At 34.0% G+C, this 14155-nt stretch overlaps 1 protein-coding gene across 2 annotated transcripts in view; it reads right to left on the bottom strand.

Annotated features, from left to right (window-relative positions):
• Positions 1-1940: 1940 nt before the first annotated feature.
• The window catches only part of LOC140447274 (uncharacterized), a 52240-nt gene continuing 40025 nt past the window's right edge, over positions 1941-14155 (bottom strand). For both annotated transcript variants that reach the window (XM_072539838.1, XM_072539839.1), the window contains one exon: positions 1941-13656. In XM_072539838.1, coding sequence (XP_072395939.1) covers positions 13394-13656 — 263 coding nt within the window. In that variant the 3' untranslated portion in view covers positions 1941-13393. The remainder of the gene's footprint in view (positions 13657-14155) is intronic.

Genomic DNA, 14155 nt, shown 5'->3' with positions numbered 1-14155 from the left:
TTCAGAACGTCTGCTCATAAACACCATAAAGAGGAGAAAAACAGAATACTTCGGCCATATAATTAGAGGACCTAAATACCATCTACTTCGCCTTATAATACAAGGAAAAGTGGAAGGAAAGAGATGGATTGGTCGAAAGAAACTTTCATGGCTGCGTAATATTAGACAATGGTGTGGTTCCACAGTAGAAGAATTATTTCGCACAGCAGCCGACAGAGAAAGGTTTCAGCAAATTGTAAACATAATGACGGCCAACGTCTGAATACGGACACGGCACCCAAAGAAGAAGATTATTTTAGTAGACGACTGTCCATTTTATCACCGCTTTAAATTTAATTACCTCATTGCCCTTATTTCATTTGGCAATCGATATCTTGCTATTCATCTGACCCTGCATTTATTTTTTCTCTCAGAACTTTATTTTATTTGTTGCAGGATTGTTTTTTTTGTCACCAATTGTATCCATATCTTTCTGTATAAAATATAAATAAAATTTCTTCTATATAAAAAAATCTGTGTCAAGAATTAAAATTTAGTTAAGATCGGTTCATTTCATGAGACAGAAATCATGTGATTGGATCTGAGTATAGGCAACCAAATATACATATATTCTCAATGTATTTTAAGTGCAGAATGTGAATGCAACAATTGTTGTCTGCGAAAGACTTCAAGACCACTAAGTGTTAGGATAAATGAGCATAATGCATTAAATAGAGAGTTTAAGAGATCCCAGATATGCAAACATTCCTGGAATAATGAGCACAGAGTGCAATTGAAAGATGCATCAATAGTGATAAAAGAAACAGACAGCAAAAAGAAGAAAATCACAGAAACAGTCCTGATCTTCCCCAATGAAAAATAATGTGTTAGCACACAGCAAACACATTAATAGAATGTATCAGGTTCTGGTTAGCAATACTGAAAGATGAAGTTAGCAATAAGAATATACCAATATTAACGAGTTAATATCAGGTCACAGGCACATCATCTATATACATAAACACAGAAAGATATAATTTGATATCAAACCGAGTTGTACAATACCTCCAGAATTTAACTCAAAATATGGTTAATGTCTATACGATCGAGGCCGAAGTAAGTCAACTTCGAAATTGGTATTAAAACCCAGTGACAATTTATAAACATTTACAAGTTATTAAGACATGATTATTAATAATTTTTACTTAAAAATGTTTTAAAATCGATTCTGGATTGGTAATCGAATTTCCCGTATTGTCATGAAATTTTGCATTTATAAATCTTTGGGTAACTGAACTATGACACCTTTTCATTGTTTTTATGGTAGTTTAACGATGTAATCATTAAAAACGTTGGAGAGGCGCCATTTTGTAAAATTATTTTACATGGGATCATTAAGAAAATAATACATCATTGAAAAACTCTTAAATCACTCAGTATGTTTCTAAATTTTTGTACGATTCTACACCCCACGTCAAAATGAAACAAGAGTTATTCTTCCACTTAGAGTGAATTTAGGGTAATTTTCACATTTTGAAAATGCGCCATAGAATCGCAAAAAAAATTACATTCAAGAATTAGTATGTCATATTTTGACAGATGTCAATATATAAAACAAATTCAATCATAGAGTGGATAAATAAATTGACCTGCATTACATATTGAGCAGCGAAATGATGCGATAGAATCGTTTAAATGATTTATCAGATGTTCACTTTGCCATTTAAGAAAAATGACGACGAATTCTATTAACATTCTTAACAAATTTCTGTTTCTGAATCATATGGGAAACCGGAAAAATCAATTGAAATGTTCGAGCGATTTCTATAAAAGCTGGAGACTAATGAAGTATTAGGGGTAATTAAATATTGAACAATCACTATGTTCGGCGCGCTAGGGAAATATAAGAATTTTCAAAATTCTTCAGTGTGATGTGTTTTTTTGTATATTTTCCAGAATAATTGGAGGAATTCTATATTTTGAATCTCTTATTTCATCTTAATTTAGTCGTTTTTCTCATTAGATATTAAATAGTACATTGCTTTTAGTTCTAATTGATCACCACACATGTCCAACCATCTTGCAACGCCATTCACTCACAACACTTACATATTTCTTCGTAACACATAATAAAAGATACAATAATGTGAATAGCATCAGAGACAGTTGGATAAGTGTCTATTTTTATATCTAATATAAAAAAAAAATTGCCGATAATAATATAAAAAACATTATTGACGCAAAAGAATGAGTATCACAAAAACGAATATGACAATTTCAATGTCATATCACTAAAGCAACATTTTATGCGCGATTCCATAAAAATCAACAAAAAATCGTTTGAAACGGTAAGTTATTGCTAGATTGCGGCTGCAAAAATTTGATATAGAGGGATGTTCATATATCTGAGAAATTTGTAAGAATGTAGAATTTGCATGTCAACTGCTTTAGATGATTCTCCATCGACATAACTATACTCTAAATTCGACGTTTGTTTTCTATATTGTATATACATATATATATATATATATATATATATATATATATATATATATATATATATATATATATATATATATATATATATATATATATTTCTTTATCAGATTAGCCTCGGCACAATAAATGTTTTATCATACCGATATTGAGAACACTCTAGGAAGCGAAATAAAAGTAATATCTTCTTCTTAAAGTGCCTATCCGTTCCGGATGTTGGCGATCATCACGGTTATCTTTACTTTATTTATTGCAGCGCGGAACAGTTCAGTGGTAGTCGTGTTATACCACTTTCGTAAATTTTGAAGCCAGGAAATGCGTCTTCTTCCCGGTCCTCTCTTACCATTTACTTTCCCTTGGAGAATCAGCTGGAGAAGGCCGTAACGTTCTTGATTTCTCATTACATGTCCTAGATATTCCAACTTTTTAGTTTTGACGGTCATGAGAATTTCACATTCTTTCCCCATTCTACGCAGGACCTCCACATTAGTAACTATGTCAACCCAGGATATACGTAAGATGCGCCTATAACACCACATTTCGAAAGCTTCGAGCCGATTCATAGATGCAACAGTCAGTGTCCGTGCTTCCATTCCGTAGAGCAGAACTGTGAATATGTAGCAGTTCAATAGACGGCATTTTGTTTTTAATGATATGTCTCGACTGTTGAAAATGGTTCTCATTCTAACGAATGCTGCTTTTGCTTTTATTATTCGCTGTTTAATTTCTGTTGAGTGGTCCCACTGGCTGTTTAAATTGGTGCCTAGATATGTATATTGCTCCACTCTTTCGATATTCTGTTGGTTGATTGTAAGTTGAGCGTTTAGTATTGGTTTTTTACTAATTGTCATAAATTTGGTTTTCTTTATGTTAAGAGCTAGTCCGTATCTGTTGCTGACTTCTGTTATGCGATTTGTTAATATCTGTAAGTCATTCAGATTATCGGCAAAAACTATAGTGTCATCTGCATATCTAATGTTATTCAACCATTCACCGTGTATTAGTATTCCTTTTGCACAACCGTCTAAAGCTTCCTTAAATACCCATTCAGAATAAATGTTGAACAACAATGGAGACAAAATACAGCCCTGTCGTACTCCACGTTCTATTGCAATTTTATCAGTTAACTGGTCTTCTATTTTCATTTTGGCCGTTTCCAAACGGCCAAAAAAAAAGTGATATAGATCTGTAATTTTCTAATTTTGTGTTTTACTACATTTTTAATTTTTCATTTTCGACAACATTGTCGATCTTCAACAACTTGTCACTATAATCGGAGAATACAGTAAGCGAATGGGATTAGAGATTAATACCAAAAAAACCAAATTTATGATCATCTCCAGAAACTTGGATGCACTTGAAAACTCCACCATAACACTGAATACTAAGTCCATTGAAATAGTGAGTAAATTTAAATACCTGGGATCGTGGCTTTTTGAAGACTGGGCATCGGACAGGGAAGTAAAATGTCGCATTGAGCAAGCTCGACAAGCTTTCGTAAAATTCAAGAAGGTACTGACTTGTTCAGAATTCGATCTTCAACTGAGACTAAGGTTTACTAAGTGCTACGTGTGGTCAGTGCTGCTATATGGCGTAGAGGGCTGGACACTCAAAACGAGAGATGCAAACAGATTAGAAGCTTTCGAAATGTGGCTCTATCGCCGTATCCTAAAAATACCAAGGACAGCGAAAATCACAAATATAGATGTCCTTAAAAGAATAAACCAAGAACGCCAACTTTTCGAAACCATCAAGAAAAGGAAAACGGCGTATCTAGGTCACATCATGCGAAATGAAAAATACCAGTTCCTCCAACTTATAATCGAGGGTAAAATTGAAGGCAAGAGAGGAATGGGACGCAAGAAAATGTCCTGGCTCCGAAACATAAGGCAATGGACAGGGATTAACGACATACAATATCTGATACATATTGCAAGAAATAGAGAATTAATGGAAAATGTGATCGCTAACATCCATTAGTGGATTTGCATCCGAAGAAGAAGAATCATTATATCACAATTAAACTAAACTCTAAAAAATAACACGACCAGTAAATAACTTAACAATAACTAATAACATAAATATACCACAATATATTAACTTAAAAATCAACACAAATACAATTTAAATTTAAAATGCTGGCAAGTTTGGATCTGTACCATGAGAATCTGTCTGGCTTAAGGTAATAAATTATATTTAATAGCCTCTTGACGAATGAGACGGCGAATATCAACACGTGCTCATATTTACTGATGAGAATTTGCTAAATGAATGTACTTTATCATGCACAGAAAGGAGAGAGACCTGCACAGAAGACCTATTTTTAGCGAATGAGAGGGCCATCTATGTGGCCAACCATTGGAAATACAAAATTTAAAGCTGTTGGTGTTCCGGACACGGAAAGTAAGTAAGTATTTTAAATGTGACACGTGCTTCGTTGACCAGTTGGTAATAATTGTGTTTTAAATAATAAAATAATTGCCAGGCGGCTCTTTTCACGGTTCGGTGTAACATTTAAGGCTATATTTATATTACAATTACATCTGATTAAATCTGTTTATACATAGATTAAGTAAATTTTACTATTAATCTTTAAAATACGAATACTCTATGTGAATTTCTGATTTTCATGACCAATTTTTTGTAAAACTGGGTAGCTTTGTTTACCATCGGAATTGTATTACTTCACATTTTTACATTAATTATCTCTTTTTCGATCTATTAGGACATGCCATTTTTATTTTTGGCATTCTCTTTTTAAGTTAAAAGAACCTTTTGTTCCTTCTAAGAGCACCTTTGATCTTACAGGAATGGACTGATGCTATTTTGTAAATACAAAACGAAACGTTTACGCTAATATATGGAATAGCTAACCTCTAGTTTGTTTTTCTTTTCTCCTCTATCTGACTCTTCAAGAGATTACATAAGATCCTCAAGAGTTACAGTGTGAGAGTTCACCAAATTCCATTGTTTTTCACTGCTTATAAGTCTCTGCAGCATTTCGATCTCCACTTTTTTTGCTCGGTCTATTCCTCCTCATTTAAGGCTCTAATTATTCCTTTGATTCCTTCTCTCCATTTTAATGCTGGTGTTTTTCTCCTTCTATTTCATGCAACATAGTTTAAGGCTTGTTTTGGCCATCGTTCGTCTTCCATTCGCATTACATGTCTTCTACATGATTTTATTGTATCTACGGTGCTGTAAATCCTTCCTGTTCTTCTTATTTCTTCATTTGGGATGTCCGACTGGATATCAGACACGCTCTTCTTAGATAGTCTATTTCTACCACTTGCAGTTTTTTCTTCTCTTTCATCGTCATTTGCCAACATTCAGATCCTTTTCTTCTACTTTTTCAATGTGCCTCCAGTAAGTTGTCGTTACATTGTTTTCGTAGAACCGTCTCTTGCCGTCTTTACAAACCTATTTGTTGTCATTCGGCTTATATGATCGGTGCATTCTACTCTTCTATCTCTTACCCAGTTCTTGATGTTCTCCATCTTGCACCTACGTCGTATATCTGTACTTATAGCTCTGTCCCATATTGTCTTATCATCGATTTTTTCTAAGGGTTTTTATCTCTGCTGTTTTTAACATCCTTTTTGTCCTTTCTGTGTCAAGTTGTGTTTCTGCCGCGAAGGTGATTATTGGTCTGATGACCGTTTTGTAAATTCTGCCTTTCATTTCTTTCCTGATATTTTTATTTCTCCATATTGTTTAATTTAGGCAGCCTGCGGCTCTGTTTGTTCTATTTACTTGATCTTCCACCTCGGTTTCGAGCTTTCCGGAGCTAGATAATGTGATGTATACACATTTAAACTTCATCACTCCAATTTACATCTTCGTAAATTTGCTGTTATGACCATACATATTGTCTTTTTTGGGGAAATTCACATATTAAATTTTCTGGAGCTTATATTCAATTGGTGCAGCATACGTTGTAAACCATCTTCACTTTGATAGAGTAGTATTGCGTCGTCTGTTCTCCCATTTGATATCCTTTTTTAGTTCTTACTTTTTTTATTACATCATCCATAATCAGGTTGAACAATAGAGAACTCAGGGAATCTCCCTGTCTTATCCCATTGTCGGCTTCAATAGGGTCGGTTAGTTCTTCTTCTACTTTTACTTTCATTCTGTTATTTTCGTACATATTTTCGATCGTTTTGATTATTCCTAGAGGTATGTCTCTCGCGTACAATAAGTGGATAACGTCCTTTAATTTAACCCGGTCAAATGCCTTTTTAAGGTTCACGAAACATATATATGCCGGTTTGTTGTATTCTAATGATTTCTCTTGCACTTGCCTCATTATAAATATAGCGTCGGGGCATGATCTTCCCGACCTTAAACCTTGTTGTTCTTCTGCTAGTGTTATAATTTCATTCAGTTTATTTGTTATCACTTTGGTAACAAACGACTTGTAGATTGTCATTTTTGTTCGTAAACTAATTATAGGAGACTAAAGTATGAGTTTAGTGTTTGTACTGCATTTCGACCCTGTTGCATTTTCTGCTGAATGTCCCGTTTCGTGTTCCTTCCTTCGCTATCAAGTAAAGAAATATAATTATGTTCAAATCTGAAACACCAATGGAATCGATGTATACGGTTCGAGGCTACGAGATTTGTGGATGGAGAAAAGTGTTGGTGGATCTTTGAGAAGAGACAGATCTTCGAAAAATTTCTTGGATGGTTAGAAGATGGTTCTGATCCTTCTTTATAAAGAATCTTATTCTGTCTACAGCAGCGTAAATATATGGAAGAAGGCGACAGATCTATGAGGAATGGGATCAGAGTTAAATACACGTTGTGCAATTTTTTGGATAGTGGACTTCGAGTAATCGTTCGAGTAAGGGTCTCATGTAGATGGGAAAGTTCATTTTGGTTCAAGATTTTTTGGTTCAGAAATAGAAATACCCCGATGGATAAGAAATTACATGACATAATTCTTTTGGGCTGGATGGTGGTGAAATGAAATGGTGTAAATAGCGATTTGTATGTCGGCCAATGAGTGACCAACACAGAGGGGAAAGGAGCCGATTATTTAATATATCCATTATAAATCATATCCTTGCATATTGTGTATTCAGATGGTAAAAAAAAAGAAAAAAGCGTATTTGAACGATAAAAGTACTATCAACTTTCGGTATGAGGGGTATTATTTTAAAACTGAGGACTTGAAATCGTCCATGAAAATATCAGCAATGACAGGGAAACGAGGGAAGCTCATTGAGGTTCAAGCAAAAAATGTAAATCTGCAACATCAGCTAAAATCAAGGGTTTTTCATTAGGTAAATAAAGATATCACATCAAAACTTTCAAGAATGTCTTGGCGGTGGACCGTTGTGATGTGAAATGTATGAAATTGCCAACATGAGAAGAATAGGGATCCGTATAAGTCTTACATTGATTGAATAAGTAATTTGGGAGTTTTCATGTTGATGAATCTCTAAAGATATTAGTAAAAAACACAAATTCAACAATTTAAACAACTTTCTTATCAAAATTAGTAAGCATCTCCATTAAAATTACGTTACTGATTCATTTTCTTGCCTCTTATCGAACTTTTGCAACTTCTTACACTTTTAAAAAAGTCATGTAGTTATAATAATCCCCTATTTGTATTATTACCATTAAAAGTGCTTACTGAATCTATTTCTGAACGTAGAAAAAACTAAGTGCGAATTTAGCTTTAACGAATACGGTACGATCATCCAATATTACATATTCTGACATCAAATTGCCCCAAAAAACTCTATAATCTCTACACACTATGAATTTCTTTATCAGTCAATCATAATTTTGATGCTTTTTTACGAGTACGTACTTAAATAACAATAACAAATATATATAAAATTGGGCGTTCCACAGGGATACGTCTCGGGACCGGTTTAAACCAGCATGTATGCGTTATGCTTTGTAAACGTAGGGATTTAGAATATTAAATTTGTTCAGGTTTTAAAGAATTATCAACACATTGCGCAAGAACGAGGAGAGTTACTAACATTCTTAAGTAAACTATGGTTAAGGATTTTAATCTATCAACAACTAGACCTTTTACATCATTAGTGGAGCTCTAAATATTTAAAAGTAATTAACACTTTTAGACAACAGTTTTTGCTTCTGTCGTATTTTCTACGCATTATCTTTCAGTTTTCTAGACGTGTGGGCTTAGATTTCGCAAATCTCCTAATCATCAGTGATACTAAAGACCTAGTTAAAACTGGATCGCCACAAAATGGCCAACCGTTGTCCCTGCCAATATTTTACACAAGCAGCGATAATGGATATCGTCTAGGAAGACATGTGTCTTGCTCATTTTAGATGCTTTTATGAAGGATCATTACAATCTGCAATATTTTACTGCGATTTCTGAGTTCTATTACGTCGCTTATGGTTTCCGTCCTGATAAATTCCCAGTGATTGGATTCGGATTGCTCATATTTCCCTTAAAGCGACTGTATATATACTTAACGAAAACACTCCGATATATTTTCTACAAAAAACTTTTGGAAATTCGAACGTACATTGGTTACATTTTTGGCACCCAACGTGGGGATGAAATCTAGTTCGCAGTTGGAATGTGATACATTATTATACAATACATTAATTACTTTTTTAGTTAATTATATTTAAAGCTCCAAACAAAACTCGTACAGAAATTGCGCAGAACGAACCGGTAAATATCTTTGTGGCATTGCAATTGAATGACGTATTCTAAAAAACCTGAACACAACAAACACACCAAACATGTCGCTAAGAAACAAAATATCTCAAACATGCTAGTATCATTATACTTTATACCTAAACTTTTGATAATACAACGTTCAAAAACTATTTTAATCGAAATTGTTATATTTCAGTGTATATATTTTTAATTTTTTGGCCGAAAAAAATAGTTTTCTTCGCGCTACCCTAGAATGAGAAGATCCTAGTCGGTACTACTGCTATTTCGATGGAAGCTTGTCATTCCAAGATAAAATTTTTACAAATAGCTACCGAACTTGATAATTTTTATTGAGCATTAGTTTATGTACAGCTTCCCTTTATTGATAGGTACGCCAAGTATGACACTATTGTTAGATATCGTGATATCTAATTGATTTTGAAATTTTGGAATCTTCCACTTTACGTTAAGTAGTATATCTACAAATTATTTGATTATGTGATTATAATGAGAAGAACGAACTGCAGTTGTTGAACGAACCGCAAACATATTCTCTAAATCTCGATAGCAATGAAACCTTTACTTTTGTTGAACGTTATTTCTCCTAAAATAAACACAATTGGGCACATTTATATTTAAACGGCAATATTGACACGATTTTTTGGTTAATATCCTATATAAAACGTGTTGTTTTATCGCTTTGAGAATCATGTTTTTGCAGTATAATCCTGCAGAATGAAGATTTTCTCAGCACATGTTTTCTAGCATTTATTAGTTTCTACATTTCTTCTCATATCAGCTACTCCTGCTCCCAAAAAACAGGTTTTTGACATTAAGGAGAATTTTGTCCTTAGATCATTTAGAAAAATAATCCGTGACAAATTGTATAAGAATGTAAAACGAAAAAAAAAAAAAAAAAATAAAAATGAACATTAACAAATATTAGTGGTTTGTGTAAATAATAATCTCATTTAATGGTTGTACAAGATTCCGCGTTTCAAAATCCGGTATTAAATACCTTTTTCTTCTTAAATCTACGTCATAGAAAAAATGTAATTTTAAAGCTTAAAACAAATCTACAGTTATGTTACAATCATCTTTGGCAAAATATAGAAATAAAACTAATGAATCTACATACAATTATTCAAAAATTAAAAATAACATCACTCTTTTTGAGATTTTTGTAGTATTTAAAGCTATTCGGAGAGCATTATGGACTTGGGAAATAAAGTAGTCTTCAAAATAAATGTGTAAAACAGATTATGTTGTCCTCGTGGAAACATTTTTTGTGTAATCACAGAAACCCGTTAAGACGAATTCCTCCCAGATCTATAAGAATTTGCTGATCTTAGGTGTTTCAGTAGATAAAATAAATTAAATGAGCGCGATGGTGCTACTGTATAAACATAAAGGGGACATTCAGGACTGTGAGAACCATAAGAGGGATCAAGTTAATGGTTAAATGGTTAAAGGTTAGGAAGAGAGACATCGATAGGAGAACAGTTTGAGTTTATGACAGGAAAGAGGACAATGGATGCCTTGATTGCTTTGAGACAGTTGATAGATAAATACGTAAGCCTCTTAAAGGATATGTATGAGGGAACTTACACCAAAGTAAGGACTTGTGTTATATTGACTGAAAGTTTACCAGTGATGGTTGGTTTGCATCAAGGCTCTTCACTAAGTCCCTATCTGTTTAATTTATGAATGTACTGACAGAGAAGGTAATGGAGAGGGCTCCTTGATCAATGCTCTTTGCGGATGATATCTTAAACAGTGGAGGGGAACAAAAAAATGTTGGAGGGTTGGAGAAGGGCTATTAAAGAAGAAGGATTTAAGGTTAACATGCCGAAAACTGAGTATATGTGGTTGGGATGAACAGAAATGGTTGGAAATATCGAATTGTCTGGAGAAAAACTAGCACGAGTACGACATTTTAAATACCTTGGCTTCTCTTTTCAAGGAAAACCCACACTATCTTATGTATGCCATTTACCTTTGCAACCAGGAAATTATTAAAGGATTCTTTTAAGTAGGTAATGCGATGATTTTGCATATCCACTGCGAGAAATTTACGACTAACTTTTGCCAAGATGTTTTGCCAAGGGTCCGGAACAAAAACCTAGAACTGGTACAAAAAAACCGATGATCTTCTATTTTGTCCTCCAAGATTATCGCTGTAGGCGATAATATTCCTAACAATGGGAGGTAAAGTTCCTATATATTTTAGTAAGCAGGATGCCACTTCTTTACGACCTCGACCACTTTTCCTTCATCCGCATAAACATTGTGGCTTTACCACTTTTTAACTCACGGACGCAATAGTTATATGGTCACAACTGTCTACTATCTTCTGCCTACTGTAAAATGTTAAAATGAGTGTTGGATCACTCTTGAAACGATTAATAGCTTTAGTTTTTGCTCTCTCAGCGGCTTCTGCTTTCCTAAGATGCATCTCCTTTTCGATTTTGTATTTATGTATTTATTCTCGCCATTTGAGCTTTTTTTAATCAGATTTTCTAGTATGTCACATGTTGTGCAAGTGTCAGTGTAAGGTTGTTTAGATTTAATATCAAAATTGCAATTAAATATATACCTATAAAATGAATCTACCGGTTGAGCGTTTCTGTCTTTACAAAATTCTTTATATAGTTCAATAAGATTTGTAATATGTAAATTCGATGAAAGACACTTTTGAGTTAGGTACCGAGCTCTTGTAGAGTGACCGTATCCATTTTTGCAAAGAAAATTAATAAAACCAGACCAAAAAGCACAGAGTCTGTCACAACAATAACTAAAAATTAGTTGTAGAGTTGGAAGTTAATGGAGATAAGTAACACACGTATCCCCCTTGGCCTCTAAATCTGTGTCTACCTCTTCTTCTTGTAGTGCCTATCCATTTCGGATGTGGGCGACTATTATGGCAATCTGTATTTTGCACATTGCTGCTTTGAAAAGATTTGTGGTTATTGTGTTGAAGAACCATTTACGTAGATTTTTCAGCCAGGAAATCCTTCACCTTCCTGGTCCTCGTTTTCCTTCCACTTTTCCTTGTAAAATTAATTTCAGCAACCCATATCTTTCGCTGTTTCTCATGATATTACCGATGTATTTAATTTTGCCTGTTTTTATTGTGGTTAACAAATCTTTTCCTTTTGCATTCTTAATTACCTGTATTGACCTCCAAAGAAAACGCTTGTTACTTGTGTAGTTAAAATTTGAACCGCTAGATGTCGGAAACTGTCAGTTATTTAGTTATATCCCTTTATCACAAATTTTTTCTATATTTGAACTACCTGACTCTGCATTTAACTCCACAATGTCAAAAATGTCACTTACAACCCTTGGCTCTCGACGCTTTAGTTGTTTTCTTGCATGTTTTTTTTGCCTTTAACAATGACAAGCTAGGGCAATCGGTGGATGCCAGTAGCATTAACACAAGCTAAGGCAATGATACGGTCTTTGCTCCTTTCCAATTGTGCCTAGTGTCGTCCGCATTATAAACGTTTTCGACTGCATAATTTTCCTCCTTCAATAACTCGCTTAGTTTGATTTTGAATGAATCTGCTGATGAATCAGCAGACAGTTTTTCTCCTTGTATTTCAAGCTCCCGAATGCTCGATTTAAATCGTTTTAACCAACCTGTGCTTGCTTGAAAATTTGATGGTCCTTCGAGATTTTCGCTGAACTAAACTGCTTTTTCACACAAAATCAGACCAGAAACAGGTTCTTCTTGGGATATTTTTTGAGTAAATCACTTATATACAGCATCATCTAAATCCGTGGCAAGTTTCATCGTTTTAATACAACTGACAATTGCGCGAGCGCGAAGTGCAGGAGGTAGGTACGAGTGAGTCGGTAGTTCGGCTAATCGAGTTCTACTGTATGATATTTTTACCGTTTATAATAAATGTCTAGTATTTAATTAAAAATATATGTCATTTGGTAATTTTGCTCCATTTATTTTGTACTTATGGACGTTAATGATCTTATAATCATTTACCGCAGCCAAGACACATTGTTTATATAGAGCATTATTCACGGTGTTGGTTCCTCGGACAATCTACTTCATACATTTCTTTGAGACTACTTTATTCATGATGTGGTATTTTAAATAAAAAATAATTTACTGTAGGTACTACAATTAACTGGTGATAATCTTGATCAGAGATTTGATATTAACGTGCATTTTTTACTTAAAACACCAAACGCTAAATAAAACTGACTTCAACCTTTTAAAACAAAGACTCCTTATCATACCGTCGTACCATACGTACAAAATACCACTCTGGTGCTATCACTGTCTAAAGTGACGTCTTCCGGACTGGCAAAGTCTACGCGCACGCTTCCGGAATTCTGACGTTTCCTGCCACCTCCCCAGTTGCTCAGTGTCCATCGGTAAACACCGTCTGTCGATTCATTGGTCGATTCTTCGATCGGCTGGCTGTCTAGCGTATTGGAACTCGAACTCGTCGTACCTCCGAAGGAGTCGGCTCCGCCTTTAAACCTACCTATTCCTGTTTGAAGACAAAAATATTAATTATCGTACAAATATACATTTGTTTGGTAAAGTTTTAACAATTGCTACAGTTCTGTCATTTATTACACTCTTGAATACATTCACATCCCTTACTTATACAGTGCTAGTCAAAAGTCCGTTCCTCCCTCGTATCTTTTGAACGGTTATTGTTATAATAGTGAAATTTGGAAGGAGGTAATAAACAGACGTAGGCTTCTCAACTAGTCATAACAGGTGACGTAATAGTGACAGATTACAGCGTCAGTGTAATAATTTCATTACAGTTTAATTACAGTTCATAATTTTAAATAGGACTTTATGGCAAGTGATATATCGTTTGAAAGGTATTGAAAATACCTATTCAGTCATAATAATTTTGTTTGAGTTTAAGCTCATTTTGATGAATAACTTAAATAAAAACTAAAATTGTATCTTCCCATTTAATTAATAAATTAATATTTAACAACCAGTTCATATAGTAAGTGTTCAAAATGTGC

This window comes from Diabrotica undecimpunctata, chromosome 8 (assembly GCF_040954645.1).
Source record: "Diabrotica undecimpunctata isolate CICGRU chromosome 8, icDiaUnde3, whole genome shotgun sequence".
In the NCBI taxonomy this organism is placed as follows: domain Eukaryota; kingdom Metazoa; phylum Arthropoda; class Insecta; order Coleoptera; family Chrysomelidae; genus Diabrotica; species Diabrotica undecimpunctata.
This window is presented reverse-complemented; position numbering and strand designations above follow the sequence as displayed.